This window comes from Tiliqua scincoides, chromosome 2, assembly GCF_035046505.1.
Source record: "Tiliqua scincoides isolate rTilSci1 chromosome 2, rTilSci1.hap2, whole genome shotgun sequence".
Lineage (NCBI taxonomy): Eukaryota > Metazoa > Chordata > Lepidosauria > Squamata > Scincidae > Tiliqua > Tiliqua scincoides.
In genome coordinates, this window is record NC_089822.1 from 29004297 (window position 1) to 29020892 (window position 16596).

Below are 16596 nucleotides of genomic sequence, written 5' to 3' on the forward strand. Positions count from 1 at the left end.
CCTCCACTTGATAGCACCAGGCTGTTTTGTCCTATAGCCCTGCCAACCTAGGGTTAGCCTCAGCCATGTATTGTGAGATAATGTCTAGGAACTGGGAGCTGTTTTGCCACTTATCAAGCTTCTTGACTTCATGTGAAAGAAATGTTGGAAACTTTACATGTCTCTGAAACCACTGGGGCCAGATGACTCTCACTATGGCAGCAGGAAGAGAAGCACAAGCACTGAGGTACTAGCCGAGACAACCTCAGTTAGTAGTGGAGTTACTTCCATGATATAGATCTGATTACAACAGTATTGCATCCTACAATCTTAAGATTGTATCTTAACTATTTCATCTGAAAAGGATTTCAAAACAAAGTTAAACCCCCAGCTGATTTTCTCTTTTTATTTTAACATTTACATATAAAAAAGTCTGACAGTTTTATACCAATCATAACAAGTAGTGTGGACTTGCACCAAAAAAAGTCATATAAGAATTTAATCTGCTTTATTGTCTGCCCAGCTACTCTCATTCTGAGTAGCTCTTAAATATCTCCAACTCCATACTGCTGAGCTTGAAATTCTTGGAAGTCCTCTGGGATAGTATCTAAAAGAAGGAGACAAAGATCAGCCTCTGTCACTGCTATGGAATTGGTGAGCAGTTTATTTTCAGAGTTCATATTTGGAAAAATGCTCCTTGTACAGAAGACTTTTCTTCTCTAATATTTCTTTATAGTCTACTCCTATGCATATTGACTTGAAAGTAAATCTCACTGAATTCAATAGCGCTTTCTCTGCATAGGACTGACTGCTATGGCCATGCACCCTGTCATGAATATGTACAGTTGAGGCCTAGGTTAGCATGTGAAGCCTGAACCAAACTAAGTCAGTAAAGGAGAAGTGGCTAGCAGTTCCTAGCTACAAGAATGTGAGTAAACAAACAAAAAGACTGTTGTCTCCCCTTTGCTGGCCAGAAAGGACAGACAACAAGAATTACAACCCATTGGAATGTTTAACACCTCAGTAGACTGAGGGGTGCCTGATCAAGCGGAATGGAATGCAGCTATGGATCTCCAGTTGGGAGGGGTAAGAACTAGGGGGGCTAGCAACCAGACCCACTCCAAGAAGATTCTATCCTCAAAAGTTTCTGATTTTTGGACTTATTTGGACAGTCTAAATAAGTATGAAGTCACCTCAGTACTATTAGTATAAGACGTATAATAATGAGTGCCCCAAGGGGTGTGTCTGGTTCTTCTTGGGCAGAGTTTTTGGGTGCAATGTCCTGCACATTGTGAGCTCCATTGTCCACCATGGGCATCTGGCCTCACAGGTAGCCTGGAACTAAGAGATCTACAAGAGTAACTGACCCAGGTGAGAGATAGGTATTAATAGAGATAGCCAGCTAGCTTTATTATTTTATTGCTGATATGTTTCCTAGATGTTTATGCCTCTAGCATTTGCTGCCTTATGTAACTTTATGTACTTAATAAACTAAAATCTCTTTTACCAAGTTGTTTCATTGTCTGTTGGGGACAAAGGTTCAGAATCCTGCCTAGCCATTCAGCAAGCTACCAAGTGCTCATTGAGGTCTAGTAACTTGAGGACTGAAGCTTTAATTGGAGAAGAAGCTCAGTGCCTGCAAGGGATAGAGTTAAGCCTAGAGGGTCTCAGTGTCCCTGGACTGAGGCACTGGCACATACAGGGTGGTGGCAGTACTACTGAACAGGGGGGCCTCAAGGGCTTTAGGGTTTGAGAACCAAGAACTCTGAGCACCCCAAACCCCCCTAAGTTTACGACACACCCACCCATCATAGTGACAGTAGAGAGAATTCAATACAAATGCTACTTTAGTTCTGTATCATGCAAAGATTACCTGTGTGTGTTTGTGTTTAAATGTGATTGATTGCTACATATACACTTTAAAATCACCAAAGGGCATCTCCTCTGGCAAGTTACATGTATATAGCAGGTAAGATCAGCTTATTTGCATCTGATAGCCTACATACATGTTAAGCAGGGATGTGTTATTGGAAGCAGGTGAGGCTTTGACCCTGGCTGCGCACCCAAAAAAAAAGAACCCAACAAATCGGGCCTGGAGGTGTTCTAATGACTGGAAAGGCTGTATGCAGCCTGTCTGACCCACCAAAGGCCTTTCTAAGGCTTTCTGAAGACCTTAGAAATGCTTTCCGAGGGCCGGAGAGGCTGCATATGGCTTGTCCGGTTCTAAAAGGCCTTCTGAGGCCTCTCTGTCCCTCAGAACACCTCTGGCTGTGACTGGGCTCTGTGACGGTTTGTGCCTCACTGGCACAGAATGTCACGGCATGTCCCTAATGTTAAGTCACATTAGACAAGGTCTGGCCTTCCCTACAGCCTGCCAAGCATGCAATCTTCCTTCAACAGTCTTTTGTTCTACAACCGTTTACTTGGTATTGCAAGAGGATGATGTAAGAGAAAGGTTACCATTGCAGCGATACTTCAGATTGGACCAAATAATGTTTTCCTGAGAGAAGCAGAAAACACCAAGTCTTCCTCCACGCATGGTAGTATCTATGGTTACTCCGGAATCTGCTACCAGATCAGAACCTTCATAAAATCTTGCCCTTTGAAAATGGAGCAAATAACACTGTTAAACATTTATGTGGCCTGATCCTTTATGTGGATACACACAGGAGCAACTCCCACTATGTTATATGGAGTGAAATCCGAGGAGGCCAACGTGTGCAGGACTGCAGTTTAAGAGTGTGTGTTTTGGGGGTCTTTCACAACAGCAAATTTCAAAATTGACTGCAAATGTATAAGTAGATTTTATGTGTACCACTAGAGGGCCCTATGCAGGGCAGAACTGACAAGGGAAGGAAAAGATTAACTATTGCCTACCAATTTTCTCCTCCTATCCTTCCCATTATCATTAAGTGACAACACATATTTGGAACTACATGTCATGCCCTGAGCTGCTCTGCTGCATATCTCATGTGGTCAGATTTTTCACAAACACATCTGTGAAACGGGCATAATCTCAAAATATGTAATACTCCTTGACTGTGAACATAATTCACACCTGCACATTTTGGACAGCAGAGGGGCATGCTTGCTGAAAGCAAAGGAAGGAGCCACTTTAGATGTAAGCTTGGACAAAGAGCTGGGGAGTAAAGAGCGGACTCCATCTCTGTTCTGTTCTGGTTAGACCAGATTCCATTGGGTGGATCAGACAAAAATCAGAAACTAAAAATCAGATTTCAATTTTATAGGGCTGCCTGTATGCTACAATCCCCAAACAGTGCCACAGAAGCATGGTGTTTGGAAATGGACAACCAATTCAACGTTCTGGCAATCTCAGTTTTAATAAAGATAAATTTCTAGACCTTATCACTGCAAAATCAAGTTTGAAATGCCCAGTAAAATCTGACAAGCTGGGGGGGGGGGGGGTTGCATATTTCTGATGGCCAGTGCCTTGCAAAGCTTTTTTAATGATGTGAAAATCCATCAGATTTGCTACTATAAACACTCTGTAACCTGCAGTTTTCTGAAGATAGAATTACTAGAAACAGACAGGCCTGTCTCACACATTATGTGTTAATAAGTCTGGATTTGCCACTGAAGATACCCTCCTCAGGAAACTGTAGCCAGTATTAGTTTCCTTAAGAATGGGTCTGCATGAAACATGTTGAGGAACAAGCATTAAACATCAGAGCTGTACACCTAAAATGTAATGTCATGACATGGTCCTCAGTGTACACACAGTAGGCATTTATTTTTCTGGAACAGCATCAGCTTCAGCATTCATACCGATGGCTGCACAGTCACAGAGTTTCATGTCCCAGATTCTTTTACCAACAGGTATTGTTTTAATGTTGCTCAATTTTCTTCTCTTAGGTGAAAATAGCAACCTTATGCCAAGTTGTTGAAACAGACCCAGTTTAGGTGCACACAATACTCAACGCAAAGGAGTGCCATGCCACGAACAGGTTAGAAAACGCTTTCCTCCTTTGCACCACCACCCTACCTGATATATCCAACTTGAGGTCTATGCTGCAGGAACCAGCGATAGGAAACTTTGTCTTTCCATCCAACATTTCTGGGGTCTTTCCACAGCAATCTGACTTGGTCATTGGTGTCCCCTGTGTGCCAAAGAGAATTCCTGAGGTGTTCTCCAGGTCCAGTCTTTGATTTAACAGCCTACACAGATTCAAGTTCAAAGATAGGTCAACAAGACAACATACAGTTTAACTTTCTTTCTTAATTCTGGAGAAAAACAGAAACACTAATGGTCTTTCCATGATGTTATGGGAAAGGAAGCTCCATGCCCTAGGTAGGCTTACAATGCCAGAAACCACACCACAAACAGTTGGAAAGTTTCATCTTGGCCCATGACTAGATGACGGCATTAAGATCACAATTTCTCAGCCCACTACCTTCAGCTGAATTCCAGGCTCTGCCACAGCTCTGAATGGAGTGGCTTGCCAATAGGTCTGCTCTGTCTGCTTCCACATCACCACATAAAAGCTAGAGCTGTCTTGATAACCAAAAATGAAGCCAGCATAGTCGTCGTCTGTTGCTGTGTTCACATGGAAAGTGCCTTCAAAATCGACCCCGTTGAAAGCTGTGTAGCCTGTTCAATGTGGAAGTATAGTTTTTATTATTATTAAGAATATTTATATAAATATTATCAATTACACACATAAGACTGGATCCACTAATGTTCCCCAACGGGGAAATGTGGGATATAAATATTTTAAAATAAATGTGATCTTCCTTTGGAAGCAACAGCCTCAATCCAGACCACCAGGAAGAGTTGGAAGCCCTCCCCCCACTCCTTGTTACCAGATGCTGAGTGCTTTATGAAGTTGCCCTATGGCAAGTCATGTCTTGGTTCCAACTAGCCACATAGCATAATCACTCTTGACTGACAGCAATTCTTCAAGGCCTCACTCAGGCAGGTAGGTTTCTCAGCTCTATTTTCTTGAGGGTCTCTAAACAGAGACATCAGAGATTGAACTTGGTATCCCCTGCCTCTCTGTTGCTAAGATCGGGCCAGGGTGGCCCATCCATGAGAGGATGATGAGAGAGATTGGTTTTTCTCCTTCTCTAGTACCGCTGCTGAAAATCACAGTACTGGCACTCCTGTAGGAGGAAAAGGCCACTGCAACCCTCTGCTGGAAGGAGAGAACTTCCTCTGTCTCTAGGTTCCTCTCTGCCCAGTTTGTTTTAAAGACAAGCTGAGTAATGAGTTGGTAGGGTGGCACCAGCAATGGATGCCTGCTCTAATGTATGCACAAAAATACAAAGGCTGGAGGAATCTGAAGCCTCCTTCAAGTGCAGGTCCAGCTTCAGCTGGTGCTGACTAGGTCCCTGGCTCAAGGACACACAAATGGTCTCTGAAACTCGCCGATCCCTGACAGGTTGTTCTCAGAGCTGACCACCTGTTAGGCAGTGTGCGTGCAATGAAAGAATAAGTGCATATACCCTGGATGCTGCTTGCACGATTTAGAAATCTTTTGGGCAAATGACACAGAGCTCTAGAAGTAGAAATCTGTTTCTGTTCACAGATTTCTGGGTCTGTCTGCAGAAACATTTGCACTTACCCACAGCAAGTCCAGGATCACTGTTCATGGTCTGCACAATCTCCATTCCCTGTAAAGTACAAGTAATGTTAAGGAAACAAAACTGCAACAAAGGTGTTTTGTTTGCTAGTCATATCCTTAGAGGTTAATAAAAAACACATGCCTTTCATGCTCCCACCTGGTGAGTCCACATAAGTCTTCTTTGGCTTGAATGGGCTCATAAATAAAAATTATTAACAGAAAAGATGTTCATGTCTTCCACTTCTGCTGTTGGCAAGCAGGATTGGCTTCCCAATCATTTAATTTGTTTTAAAAAGCAAATAGTGAGTCATCAAAATCATGGGGATGTTTGCAATGTGTGGCTAAGGACCCAGTCCTATCCAACTCTCCAGAGTTGATCCCACAGCAATGCAGGCCCAAGATAAGGGAACAAATGTTCCTTTATATTGAGGAGGTCTCCATGACTGCCCTACCACCACACAATGCAGTGCATGCCCTGTTGGTACCGTACGGCTATATCAGCACTGGAAAGTTGGATAGGATTGGACCCTAAGATACACTGAATGCTCAGCTGACATTCTCTCTAGCATAGCGCCTTCTCTCTCCCCTCCAGCCTCCTCCCGTACACCCCTCTGTCTTCTTTGCCCTTCAGATACACACAACATTGCAGAGTCCCAGCTAATGGTATTGGATTCAAACCTCCACTTCTATAAGTGGAAGTACCTCCCACTCATACATGGCAAGTTGCCAACCCCATCCCAGCTGCAGCTCCCCACAGCCCATGAAAAGCTGCTGGGGGAGGGGGATCCAGGGATTATCCAGAGCAACACACAATATGGGACAGGGGACTGCAGAACTCCCTCCTAAGTAAAAAAACACATCTTCTTATCATCCAAGCAGGGAAGTTGGCATAAATATACTCAAAAGTTTAGTGTGTTTATGCTAATTATTTTAATTAAAGGAAAATGGTTAATCCAAAGTTAACCATTCTCAGTCTGCATGCATTTTAGGTTCCTTTGCCTATGTATAGTTTTTTTCCATTGACAACCTCCAACTTCATTTTACAATGAAGTGCTGAAATATCATTAATTCCGACATGGTTGGAGAAAAACCTTTATTTGTGTCACAGCCAGCCATTCCCTCCTACTTTTAGATAATCAAAGTGTTTTACCTGGTTCAAAACTACCCAGTTGGGATCAATCTGAGCATCACCTTCGGGATCCAGAACAACAGTCTGATAAGCCCTGAAATCTGTCAGGGTGATCTCTGCATTCTCAGGACAAACATCAATCCGATCAATCACGGTGTCTTGATCAAAGTCGGACTCACAGATATCACCTATTCCATCACCTGGACACGTAAGTGCAACACAGTTGGGAAGTCATGTGACAGCTGCTGTTGTGACAGCCATTTGGTGACAAGAGAATAACTGATTGAACATCCTTAATATTCATTGTTTAACTCTCAAGTCTACAGGAGTTTCATGAGGATGTTCCTATATGAACCTTCATATACTTCTGTGGTGAACCCAAACTTTCACCTTTCCTCTCATTCCCCTTAGGGAATCCCTAGACTGGTTTAACATAAAGGGTGTTCAGCTGAATCTTACCCCCCCCCCCCCACCCATGAAGATTGGCCTCATGGTCATTCTCTGCCAGTTATTTTGCATGTTGCTCATCATTTTTGTCTGGAACCAGAAAATCACAGGCCCTGGCCAGACCACATTCTGTGCGTGGCATCTGCTGGTTCATTGGTAAAATTAAACCTGACCATGACCAAGAGGAGGTTCAAGGAGCTAACCAGGATTTTCCACCTTTGAGTTACCAATCAGACCATGGGCTGATGCAAGACAAAGTCCTCCCAGATGCTCTGTTCTGCAGTTTTATAATTGCATTGTATGATTTTAAATTTAAAGTAGTATTTAAACAGCAATTGGGGAGATTTGAATTGAACTGACCCTCCACATGATTATGCAGCTAGAGGGCAGTGCGTTTTTCGAGGGCAAAGGCTCACACGTGCTCATGTCCCGCATTCCATGGGGGGCAAGGCTGCTTGGGCATATCATCTGAACCTGACTGATGGAGAAAATTTTCAGCTCCTTATTATGGGATAGTCAAGACCCAGGCAAACTCTTCATGACAGTCTCCTTTGTTCATCTCGAGGCATCATATTGTCATTGTACCCACTGCATAAATACCAATAGATGGAGATGGGGGAGGAAGAAAAAAAATAGGTCGAACTTACTGTTGTCATCTTCCTGCCCCGGGTTAGGGACTAGCCGGCAATTATCTGGGCCAGGAGGAACAAGATCTGGAACTCCATCATTATCATCATCTTCATCACATTCATCCCCCAGCCCATCCTTATCTGTGTCTAGCTGGGAGCTGTTAATGACTGTGGGGCAGTTGTCCGTGCTATCCTGATGACCATCCCCATCGCTTCCATGGGAAAACAATGGAAGAAAATTATTGAATAAGTCTAGCACATGTGCTATCATCTGCCAACCCAATGCCATTCTACTACCTACACAGGACAAACAGGTTAATCTCTGCAATGGAATAAATGGACATGAATTTGACAAAAAAAACATGGCAACAGTCAGAAACCAGTGGGAGGTCATTTCAGTCTCCCAGGACTCTCCACTCCTGACTTGAGAGCCATCATTTTACAGTAAAGGAACGACTAAGGGAGAATCCGGTGAGAAACTGCTGCACAATAATTTATCAAGGAACTTGACTGAATAAATGTCTCACTACACTGTTGAATAACTTAACTGAACCAGATATCATGCATTTTGACTGCACACAGGACAGCTACCTGCTGCATTTCTTGCTCTTCATAGAGCCATAATGGTCACCAACTTTACCTCTTCCATCCCAGAGGTGACCCCAAATTTTAGAACTTTTTTTTTTCCTGCTTCTGTATCTCCAGTGTTATCTACTTGCCCACTGAGGATTTCACTCCCTGCATCTGATGAAGTGAAACAGGGTGCAATCCTAACCAACTTTCTAGCAGTGACATAGCTGTGCCAATGTGGCATGCATTGCATCCCGCTATGGGGAGGCAGTCAAGGGGGCTTCCTCAAGGTAAGGGCATGTTTGTTTCCTTACCTTGGGGCTGCATTGCAGCTAAGTCAGTGCTTCGAAAGTTGGTTAGGATTGCGCCCATAGTCTATGAAACTTATGCTGACCTAAACTGGTTGGTCTTGATGTGATACAAGACTTTCCTGCTGTAGATTCAACTGGAGAGTGATCCAAGGCAAGAAGATACTTCCGCTCAGTTAGATTCAGGCCCCCACCTGTATTAAGAGTGTGTACTGTCCAAAATGAGAACAAAATGGGCACTACCCCCCTTGTGACACTCTTACATATATGAGATGAAGATTTACTCTACCTGTCTTGATTGGTATCACAGGAATCTCCTACCAGGTCATTGTCAATATCCGACTGTAAACAGAAACAGAAAACTATTGTTATACTAAATTGCAAAGTTAAAAAAAAGAGATAAGATATGATTGCATTATTGCAAGTCATCAGAATTCAACACATCTTTCAATAATTGAAATTAGCAGGGAACTAATGTTTGAGAGGAGAATATTTGAGAATGATTGGCCTATGTTTGAACAGCACAGGTTCTGCTTTCTCTCTGGGCTAGGAAACAAATGTAGATTATTGATTATTAAGGGGATTCTACTTCAGAAAATCATTTTCAGTTTTTTTAAAAGGAAGATTATATGAAAAACCGTATGAATACTTATTCAGTTATAATTTCTGCTGACTTCAGGTCTAATCTCAGGGACAAATAAATGTGATTTTAACACATATTTGTATTCTGAACTTTTGATGATAGGCTTATTTTTTAGATAGCAGCTGCAGGGCCCTAAATCCAGATCGAGATTGTGGAGAGCAAGTGTGAAGGTGAACTTTTTCCCATGAGCTACAGTCCTGATGAAAATTGCTTCTAGCTCAAGCTCCTATTTGCCCTGGGAGAGAAGCTGCTACTGGCATTCCCACAACTGCTACTTAAACAACAGACCATAACCACAACAAAAATAGAAGGGCAAAGGAGTATTTGACCTGCAGAGATTTGGACAAAGGCAGATTCAGAAATTTATGTCTGCTCTGCACATGGGAAGTTCCAGGTTCAGTCTCTGGCAACTTCAGCGTCAAGATAACAGAACTGGGAAGGACCACTGCCTGCCATCGTTGGATACCTGCTACAGGTTGAATCAGACAAACCAATAACCAGACTCTGTACATGGCAACTTCATATGTCAGCATTATTGTTGCTGCTGTGAAGTATTTCAGCATGTTTCTCAATTATTATATTCCTTTACACACCCATGCATGGGATGATTAAATGTCAGGCAAAGGACTGCATTGTGCAGGAAAGAAATGATTTAATTTGCTGGGGTCCAAATTAAACATATTTTGCAGAAAAAATTTAACAGGGAGTGCTTTAAACTGCACTGGTGTAGCAGAGCCACATGGCCTTCACTGTATCCAGCACAGGTAAAGAACAGGTTGGAGGTCTCAGACGAAGGGGAGATCCTTCCTCTAAAGCTGAGTAACATCCCAGCCTGCCCTATGGGGCTACTCATATCTGTGCCTGCTAAACAGCAGGTGCAAGTCCGAGCAGCCATGTGTAGGGTGTTCAGGTTCGGGAGGGAAGACAAAATACAGCAGAGGGCCTTCTCTGTTGATCCTGGCCCCTCCCAGGCCTGCTGCCCTGTTCCATCTTCCCCCACCCCAAATGCCCCTCCCCACCACCAATCCACACTGCCACCATCTCTCTGCCACAACTCTTACCTCCACCAGCAGCCAGCTGTCTAGATGCAGCATCACTGGGGCAGCTTAAGCTGCTTACTCTCCAGGTGTCACAAACATGCTTTACAGCACGTTTGCAACACCCTCAGATGATGCAGCAACCACTGTGCGAGCGGACAGCCTAGTTTGGATTGTGCTCTAACACACTTACTGTTTTGATTATCTTTAATTATGCTATAGCCTCACTGAGGATTTTCTGTAGCCCTTTCCTGCTGCTGTTCCCTGTTGTCACTCACCTGATTAGGATTGCTAATGTCAGGGCAACTATCACAAACATCACCAACACCATCACCATCTCTGTCTTTCTGTTCTTCGTTGGGAACCCTCTGACAGTTGTCCAAAACATTCTTAATTCCTGAATGAGATGATAATCAACATTACTTTCTGACACTTCTAACTGTATGCAAGACTAGAAACAAAGAACCACTGTAGCAAAGTGGATACTGAATTCAGCGTAGGTCTTTGGTTTAAATATTGAGTTGGGATGGGAGAAACATAGTTTCAAATCCCCTTCTGACCACAAAAGCACACTGGGAGTCAGAGGGTCAGTTACTATCTCCAGCCTAGCCAATCTCATAGGATTGTTGTCCCTTTATTCCACACAACCCCATACGTAATCCTGAGCTCCATGAAGAAAGAACAGAATATAAATATATCTTTTTTTACAGGCTAAGAGCTAAAGAGCTCCATGAGAACACCTCAAATATTTCAGCAAGCACTAGAACTTCCCTGATTCTGACTTCATGCCCATGTAATGCAATAGCTACCACCCTAGAGAGGCTTCCAATCTTCATGTGTGGTACTGGGGTAGTTGGGGACGTGCACGTGAGTTTCACAGATGGCAAATGTGAATATTGACCTACCATCTCCATCCATGTCATCATCACAGGCATCTCCTTTGCCGTCGCCATCTGTGTCTCGTTGGTCATTGTTTAAGACCATGCGGCAATTGTCACAAGCATCGCCAAAGATATCTTGGTCGCTGTTTCTCTGGTTAACATTAGGAGCCAGAACACAGTTATCCTGAAAGAAAGACAAATGCCTCTTGACTAGAACCTCTCCACAACAGCAGTACTCAATAATTTTTTAACTATTCTCACAAGTTACATTGTAATGTGAAAACAACAATAGGAGCCTGCGGCACCTTAAAGACTAGCAAATTATTGCTGATATTAGCTATCATTGTGGCCAAAACTTACTCTGACAGATACATGACCTGATCACTAGTCTGAATGCCATCCTCATTGCCTGCTATTCCCTGCCTTCTACATGAGTTTCGTCCTAGAGGCCTGTTTTTAAATTTTAGTGCTTTCTAATGGTTTTTTGATGGAGATTCTGATACATCTGTGAGCTGCCTTGGACACTCTAATGGCCAGAAAGCTGGGACATAATAAACAGAAATAAAATTTATAATCTCTGTAATCAGCACCTGATCATTTGAAATGCCGTCCCCATCCGCATCATCATCGCAGGCATCTCCGATTCCATCCCCATCCGCATCTTCTTGCCCAGAGTTTGGAACGAACTTGCAGTTGTCCTATTGGAAAAACAAGACTGGGATTATTGCACTACCATCCAGTTTGCTGTTTCTCACCCTTCCATGTGCTTCCTCAATAGAATTTTAAATGGGGAAAACATTAGAGATAATGGGCCAAGTCTAATTTTTTGGTCTTCGCACTTGGTTCCCAGTAGGTCTTCTTACCTTTCTGCAGCTTTCAGCAGAGCATGGAAGTTCTTCATCAGGATAGCCATCAATATCGATATCTTTTCCACACACAAAGCCATCGCCGGCCCAGCCAATGCCACACTGTGAACAAAAGTGTAAACAAACTAATGAAGACTGAATATTCTATTTTATAAATGTGCACAGTTGTGTCAGTCAGTATCTGCTGAGGACACACAAACTGTTTGATGGAAAACATGTTTGTTTAGGAAATTTCTAGGCTGTACGATTCAGTACAAGGCAGTGGAGGACCAAACATTCATTTGATGGGGCAAATGCTCCGGACGCAGAGCCTCGTGCACCTTTAGGACCCCGCGGAAGCTGCTCCCAAAGGGGTCAGAATCTGTGCTTCCGGTTTGCCTTCAGGATGCTTCCCCTACACATCCTGGAGTTGTGCGAGGCACCGTGGGGTATGTGGGGGGAGCGGATTTGCATGGGGGGCTGCATCCTGCGGAAGGGTTATCGTGGGGATGCAAACTGAAAGTGACTTCTGATTGCATCCGGGAGGCCTTCTGAGGCTGAGAAAGGCCCGTGGCCACTCCCTGGGCCTTCCTCAGCCTTAGGGCACCTCCTCGATTTGACCAGAAGCTACTTCTGGTCATGTCTGTGAGGTTTTCTGGGCTGAGGTTCAGAGTCTATGGATCCTCAAATCTGCAGATGCCCGAACTCAAGGATAAGGAGGGCCAACTGTACTACACCTGGATCAGGTTAGAAAATCTTGCAGAACATCAACTTACAACACATGAGATGTCGCCTTCCCTTGTTTCGGTACACTGTGCATGTATACTGCAGGGATTCAAGGCTCGATTTCTGCAGCTTCTTTCAGCCCTGCATCCCCTCAGCTGGTCTCCAGTAAATCCAGATTTGCATTCTCCACAGCGATAGGAACCCTTTGTGGGAAGCAACAGAGAAAGTAAGCCAAGCCTTCCTTGCTACTCACTGGATGCCAGTTCTTGCTTCAAGATAAGAAAACTTTCTTAGGTCCACTGAGTAACTGGTTTGTTGAATATTGCATGCCTATTTTATCTATTTCTTTTTTCAAACTGCATTTATATCCTACCTTTCGTCCATCATGAAATTCAAGGCAGAGTACATGGTGTTCCCAGATGATTTCCCTACTTAACCTCAGTAAGGTGGTGGCAACAGGTGAATTCACACCATACCCTGGAAACTCTGGCTCTGCTCTGGGATTATGTTCACTCATGCTCCTGACCAATTCAGTGCTGCTTCTCATGAGATACTTTATATCCACAGAAGTACAAAGGCATAACTTCTTGATCTATCATTGATCCCTTAACTGTGACTAGGAAAGTACCACATTAGACATGATGGGGTAGTAGCCACATATATGTTATCTACATGTTTGACTTGTTCACATATGAAGTAGGATGGGGGAATTTTGATCTTCCTCTGAAAAATAGAATGTGGGGATGAAATTTGTCTTGCTATTCCTATCTTACTTTGCTATGCAAGTTTTCTCCCAGCATGACTCCTTATCAGATATGGTGGGAAACAGCTGAAGGCAACAGACTACAGCTAAGAAAGGGGAGAGGGGTTGCTCCCCTACTTCACAGATATGTGGATAGCTGTCCTGGCATATATAATTTAGCCATCTAAGGGCCCAATCCTATCCAATTTTCCAGCACCGGTGCAGCTGCAGTGCAGCGCTGAGTCAAGGGAACAAATTTTTCCTTACCTTGTGAAGGCCTCCATAATTACCCTCCCACCACAGGATGCAGCGCAGAAACCATTGGCATGGCTACACCAGGGCTGGAATAGGATAGGATTTGGCCCTAACTCTGTATCAGCTTAAAACAGTGGTTCCTAAACTGTGAGCCGTGGCTCCTTGGATTAGGCTCCCTGGATTAGCCACAGAAACCAGCCAGGGGAGCTGCAGATTCCTTGCTAAAAACCTACCATCCATTACCATGTATAGGATTGCAGTCCTAATGGGGACAGCCAATGGCCCAGTAGGTCAATGGAGCCTCCAGTTTAAAAAAAAAAAAATTGGGAACCACTGGTTTAAAGAACTACAAACACTTTTGACTGTGCACTGACAACCTCCTGCAAAAATGAAAACATGAACTCAGCTCTAATATAAAGTTAACAAGAATCCTGTTGAATGTTCATCCCTTGTTTTAGTACTGAACATCCTTGCTAGAACCCTTGCTGGAACATCCACCATCTTCATCCCTTGGTTTGGAACAGAATATCCTTGCTAGAAAAAATAGGCAGTAGTTAATATAATCTCTTTTCTTGCGGCAGCCACATGGATGGGGTGCCACCGATGCCAATTCTCTTGTTCACAGATGGCAGTTGAGAAACACACCAGTTTAATGCTGTGGGATGGAAGTGGGGCAAAATGTGGCTGTAACGTTTTTATCTGCTGATGTCACATTATTATCACCATCAACATCATCTGGATGGCATTCAAATAATCTTTGCAACAGAGAAGATAACCACCTCAAGGCACTTGCTGTGACCTGGGCTGTGTTTTGGGGCCAGCTCCCAAAACATACAAAATAATCAGATTTGGATACTCTAAAATGAGAGCATGCTTACCACAGTGTTTATACAGTGGGAATTTGGAACACAACCTCCATTTCCATTGCTTTGACATTCATCTATGTCCAAGCAGACCTAATACAATTACAAGAAAAAGTAAATTAACTCAACTGAGATGGCTGTTTAAGTACAAAATGTTTGACTAAAAAAGCCTCTCGAACAGTGGTTGTCACACATTTAGCAAAAGGACTCACTTTTTACAGTGAGAATCTGTCAGGACCCACTAGAAGGGATGTCATGACCAGAAGTGACATCATCAAGCAGGAAAATGTTTAAGAACCCTAGGCTGCAATCCTACCCACAATTACCCAGGAGTAAGTCCCATTGACTATAATTGTTAAAAGAATATACATAGTAGCTTGTTAAAAGTACAGGTTTATAACATTTCCTCAAATGCAATAACATATCATGGTAGCATCAAGTCTAACAGATTAAAAATAAAATACTGAAATAAATGGGGATCCACCTGAAATTGGCTCAAGGCCCACCTAGTTGGTCCCGAACCACAGTTTGAGAAACACTGCTCTAGAATGAATCAAAGCAGAGACTTTTTTGCCAACTGAGAAATAATCTCAAAACACAGAAAAACCATTTATTGATTCATTTTGCTATGTAAACAAGCTTTATGAACTATTTTTTTTGTTGAAAAGCAGTATACAAATCATCTACTTCATCATCATCATCATCTATTTTGATCATTCAATAGCAATAGATTGTTCTAGTCTCTGCTGTAAGTGTAAGTCCCTACTTGAACAAAGGAAACGTGGGTTCAGATCTGTGCTAAACCTGAATTCTCTGAGAGTTGCTTCACACATAGCATTTTTCCTACAGCACAGTCTTAATTTATAACAGGGGTGTCCAAACTTTTTGGCTGGAGGGCCACATCATCTCTCTGACACTGTGTCAGGGGCCGGGGAAATAAACAATTAATTTACATTTCAAATTTGAATAATTTTACATAAATGAATGTATTAGAGATGGAATTTATATGAATGCATGAAGGTCTTGCAGTAGCTCAAGGCCTATAAAAGGCCTTGCACAAAGCAAGGCTGACCTTTCCTTCGCTACTGCTGCTGCATCACAGACGTGAAACAGCAAGCAGTGGAGGGTGCCCTTGTCCCACAGCTCACGCAAGAGGTTGAGCAGTCGCCCTCACATTGCATCTGGCCAGCACATGCTCCAGCAAGTCTCCGGAGAGCCAGAAGCTCATTGGAGATTGAGGGCTCCCCGCGGGCCGGATTGGGAGTCCTCAAGGGCCACAAGTTTGCCCCGGGCCGGGGTTTGGACACCCCTGATTTATAAGAATAAATATGGATGCTGTAATATGCAAACTTTTTGAGTTTTTGCCTGCCTCAAATATGTGAGTTTGGAAAGTTAGATTATTGTTCCTTCTGTTGGAGAGGTACAGTAGAGGAGGACTTGGCCTTCATAAATGGAAAGGAAAAATAAAACCCACAAAACGGTGTGAGCAGAGGATACAGAGGAAAGCTGTGTCTCTTGTCACTGACCGCAAATTCAACCACATCCAACGGGTGCCCGTGACAATCATGAAGTTCTGTTTCACAACAGCATTCAACACTAGCTCTTAAGTCCTGGGAAAGATCTTATGCTAGGGAAAGAGACTCTTTAGGGTGAAGCAGATGGCTATGATGTGGAGGAGGATATCTTGGTTTCTTACAAAGAGATTTTAGGGAATAGAGAATAGCATTAGGGTATGCTTGCACACCAAGAAGAAAATACCTGCAAGAACTGGGACAGAATGGGGTATTAATTTAATCAATAACTGATTAATATTACCTTTAATACAGTGAGGCCAGAATTATTTTGTCATACATTAGAAACAATGTGGACATTTACACAGACATCTCAACTTAGATTTTTTTAGAATAAAATTAAATTTCAGTTATAATAAGGATCCCATAAACTTGCATGCAGTCAGACT

At 43.1% G+C, this 16596-nt stretch overlaps 1 protein-coding gene across 2 annotated transcripts in view; it reads right to left on the reverse strand.

The window, feature by feature from the left end:
• Positions 1–524: 524 nt before the first annotated feature.
• The window catches only part of THBS4 (thrombospondin 4), a 35978-nt gene continuing 19906 nt past the window's right edge, over positions 525–16596 (reverse strand). For both annotated transcript variants that reach the window (XM_066618500.1, XM_066618499.1), the window contains exons 8-21: positions 14652–14729; positions 12827–12979; positions 12069–12173; positions 11796–11903; positions 11230–11389; positions 10603–10721; positions 8934–8986; positions 7785–7978; positions 6712–6890; positions 5562–5610; positions 4392–4588; positions 3983–4155; positions 2440–2579; positions 525–586 (exon numbers count right to left, since the gene is read on the reverse strand). In XM_066618500.1, coding sequence (XP_066474597.1) covers positions 525–586; positions 2440–2579; positions 3983–4155; positions 4392–4588; positions 5562–5610; positions 6712–6890; positions 7785–7978; positions 8934–8986; positions 10603–10721; positions 11230–11389; positions 11796–11903; positions 12069–12173; positions 12827–12979; positions 14652–14729 — 1770 coding nt within the window. The remainder of the gene's footprint in view (positions 587–2439; positions 2580–3982; positions 4156–4391; positions 4589–5561; positions 5611–6711; positions 6891–7784; positions 7979–8933; positions 8987–10602; positions 10722–11229; positions 11390–11795; positions 11904–12068; positions 12174–12826; positions 12980–14651; positions 14730–16596) is intronic.